At 44.2% G+C, this 3,892-nt stretch overlaps 1 protein-coding gene across 1 annotated transcript; it reads right to left on the minus strand.

The window, feature by feature from the left end:
- Nucleotides 1-273: 273 nt before the first annotated feature.
- On the minus strand, nt 274-3,519 carry LOC308390035 (cell division cycle-associated protein 4-like). Its single transcript, XM_080871712.1, has 2 exons — nt 3,176-3,519; nt 274-2,211 (listed from the first exon to the last, which is right to left on the minus strand). The coding sequence occupies exon 2, from the start codon at nt 2,205-2,207 to the stop codon at nt 1,401-1,403; it is 807 nt and encodes a 268-aa protein (XP_080727838.1). The 5' UTR covers nt 2,208-2,211; nt 3,176-3,519; the 3' UTR covers nt 274-1,400.
- Between the last annotated feature and the right edge of the window lie 373 nt (nt 3,520-3,892).

The following is a 3,892-nucleotide window of genomic DNA, read 5'->3' on the forward strand; positions in this document are numbered from 1 at the left end:
TTGTCATTCACAAATAAAAAATACAATTAGATAAAAAGGCAACAAGAAAAACAATTTACCCTTTCTATACTGGAGCATTGAGATGTCCTCTCTACACCCCCCACCCCACGCACGCACACACACACACACACACACTTTCTATACAACTTCAATATAGTGCTCACAAGCGGCTGCATTCTCCTTTCTACTAAGGAAATAAATATACAGATAGATAAATAGTCCATGCTCTGACTGCTGTACGGCCACAAAGACTTTCATCTTTCCTCAACAGGAGTTGCTCGGTCCTACAACTGAAAAAAAGAAACTCGGGCCTGGGCTCTCCTGGCTGGCAGAAGCACGCCCTCTTAAGTAATTGAAGGGATTTCAATTAATAATCAACCCAGACCTGATCTAACAGTCAGAGTGCCGCACGAAGCACGGCAGCTCAGGTTTCTTCTGACGACTGCTGCAGTTACAGAAGCAGGAGAGCAAAGTGACAAATACTTGGAAACGTGAGGATCCACGTCCAGGAAAATTCACCTTAAACACTGCCGTATGCCATCAGTTTTTCATGTCCAGTACCACCCATTGCAACACTTCTCTTGCAAGTTTTGCAATATACTTTTGGTGTGCCAACTTTGTCTAAACATGTCTGATCTACTCTTAGTAGAGATTATTCACCTCCTACTCATAATACAACCAGCTGGAAAGCTAAAGCGCTGCCCGGTTTGATTCCAGGTCTTCCTGTCCCTTCTAAAATGCCTTTCTGATTGTAGCATTGTTATATACCAAGTTTCAGCTAAAAATAAAATTCTTTGATTAATATTGATTGGTTACACAAATAAAAGGTACATCTTTTTTTGCATTTTTGTTTTGTTTGCCAGTAAAATGTCATAAATTAGCTCTTCAATTGCTACTTTTCTGACAGCCCAAAACCCCAGCATAAAAATACTAAAAAAAATTTAAATAAAATACAAAGACAGAAATAATTTCTTTCCATTTTTGCTCAACTGACAAATTGTGTCAAGTTTTCGATCTTCACTTTTCCTGTCAATAGCAGTTTTGGACTGATAACTATTAAAAACAGTGCAAAAGAGTTGTACCATGGATGTCTAACTTTATAAGACGCTCTGAATGTTATTCTTCATCTGTTACAATAAATATTTCATATCTCTTGAGGCACAAGCATAGGTGCATAACTAGGTCCTCATAAGAGGCATGTGCATATTAGAATTAGTGTTTCATTCCACCTTAAACTGGCTCAACCTTGAGAAAAAATTTCAGCCAAACTATCAGATAGACCGTTAAAAGAAAAAGAAAAAAAAAAGACAGAGTTCATCAGAAAGAGTTTGTCAGCCCTAATTCAGCCGGAGCAGCTCCTAAAAAAAAGACAGGAAATGTTCAGAAGTTCATCTCGGTGATCAGGACTTTACCAGGATCTCCATGATGTGGTCCAGGTCATTCAGGTCCACGAGACAAGACTGGAGGCTCCCGGTTGAGGAATGGCTGGAAGAACGTAATTTCACGTCCTCGTCCGGCCATAGCGACACGCTGACTGGCCACAGAGACCCTGTCGCCCAGGCCGACGGCAGATCTGAAGTCTCATACATCGATGTGTCAATGTCCTCAAAGATATCATCCAGGGCGAGGTCGCTGAGGTAGCCCATGGCATTTACTGCATCGCTGAAAGTACTGATGGCTGCAGCGGGCAGAGATTTCTGCTGGTCGGGGAAGTCAATTGCCTCCTGAGAGGGGAATTCGGGAGACAGTGGGGGAGACAGAGACAGGCTTTCCCCATCTCCTTCGGCACACCCAGGGCACGTAACAGGCACGTCCTCTCTGAAATCGTCCCTGAGTAGACAGGAGTCATCTGCATGAACGCCGCTGATGCTGAGACGTGAATCTGAGGTGCAGGTTCCCACGCCGTCACTCCGTATTTCCTCCTGAATCTGCCTGAGAGTATTGATGAGCAGCACGGAGCGGCGCAGGCTGAGCTCCATCCCCGCCTGATAACGCTGGAGCTTCTCCAAGCAGAGGCCGAGCACCCGCTGACGCTGCTGCAGGTGGCTCATGACCGATTTGGACGGGTCAATGAGAAGCCCGGCCTCGTCTTCCTGGCCATCCTTTCCACTCTGCTCCTTTTCCTCCGTAATAGTGGCTTCCGCGACCACCTCAGCCTCCAGCTCCTCCAAGCAGCTCCACTTCCGCTTCACACCTCGACCCAACATTGGCCTGCATCAGGGGATAAAGAGCCCATTTGTTAGGTTGCAATAAGGTACAACGTGTAATGAAGAGTTACATTTACATGGCAAAACACAACAAATAGTTCTGCAAAACTAAATTAGGTAGAGAGGCTAGTTTCCCAGGGCTTGAACTGACTGTTGGTCTTAAACATTTGTCTTTTTTAAAGTCACCAATCGGAGCATTTCCTCCTGTTGAAGTGAAAGAAAATGAGACACAAACCTTTGACAGCAGTTGCTGAGATGGTGTGTCTATTCTTTCTTTATTTTATTTTTTTAGGGCTTGGATCTCTGATCTGGCGGCATGGCAATAAACCTTGCATTCAATTTATGTAAGAGCACAAAGCAAGCGAGCATGCTTAGTTTCAGAGACACTGTCAGGCACAGAGCCTTTTCAAATCAGGAGAAAACACATAAAGCATAAAGCTGCAGATACTGAATATATTATGCACCTTTACATAGTCGATTTTTTTTTCTCCCCTGAGTTAAGACATTTGAAAGAGCGCATTTTACCAACTATGACTCACTGTTAGACACCCCAGCAGGCTTGACAGACTTTACTCATCCATACAGGGATGGGTAGCGCCATGGATCACTTTCTCTCTGATCCTTTTACAAAAGTAAAGAGGACACACGAAGCCCCATTTGGTGAGTTTGACCCTCGTCGGAGAGATTAAAGCTGCTTGGTCTAATTTAATATGTCGGTAGAAGCCTCAACAAAGTAAAATACGCGGATAATAAACATGTTAGCAAAAATCAGTCTTTTTAAATCGCTAACTACGATCATATGGTCACTCTACACTACTTATTTAGCTCAGGACCCCCGAGAACACCCCTTAACCCCGTGACGGTTCCCGTACTTCAGCGGGAACGTTAAGATCCAATTTGAACCAAGTTTAAAGGGCAAACTTGAGTTCAATTTAAGAGAATGACATGAAGACGACAGAAAAACCAACCTCACGTGCCCTTGGGAAGTGTCATGGGAGGTATGAATCCGTCGAGTCTTCGGCTGGTTTCGTTTCAGTGTCCCGTTCCTGAGCTGTAGACGGCCGAAGTGTGAGGAATGTACTGTCCGCTCGCAGCAGCTGGGGGAAGGCGGCGGAGCTGCGGAGGAGGGGGGAGGGGCACGGGAGCTCACCGGCGCACGGGATTGGTCCGTTCACCCGACGATCAAACCTCCGCCTCCGCCACTCACGGGGCAGCGAGTGTGAGGTCGTTTGTTCCGACAGCGATCTGGCGCTGCGTTTAAGAACACCTCGTAACAGTTGGAAATCATGTCGAAGCACACGAAATACACGTGAGCGGCGATAATGGCCTTTATGATCGGTGGAAAAAGAATTTATCAGGACATGGGCTTGTTTTGTCCAGTAAGCGGTAAATAATAAAAGCTGAGCATGTTTTTAAATATGAAATCACTGATAGAGCGTAACCACTGCTGTTATTGACCATGGTGGACTTAAGTATTAACCCTTTAAACTTGTTTGTCTTTTTCCGTTTGACGTATTTTTGGAACTTTAATTATTTTTTTTCACGCATTAACTATCTGCATAAATTTTCTGTTTAAGTACAGTTATATATATTGTCCAGTTTAAGTAGTGTTACTTTAGCTCGATTTTTCTTGCACTGACTTTATAGTTGTTGACATAAAGCAAGAAGTGACTTGTTGAGAAGTG

The sequence above is a fragment of the Rhamphochromis sp. 'chilingali' genome (assembly GCF_963969265.1).
Source record: "Rhamphochromis sp. 'chilingali' genome assembly, chromosome: 21".
Classification (NCBI taxonomy): domain Eukaryota; kingdom Metazoa; phylum Chordata; class Actinopteri; order Cichliformes; family Cichlidae; genus Rhamphochromis; species Rhamphochromis sp. 'chilingali'.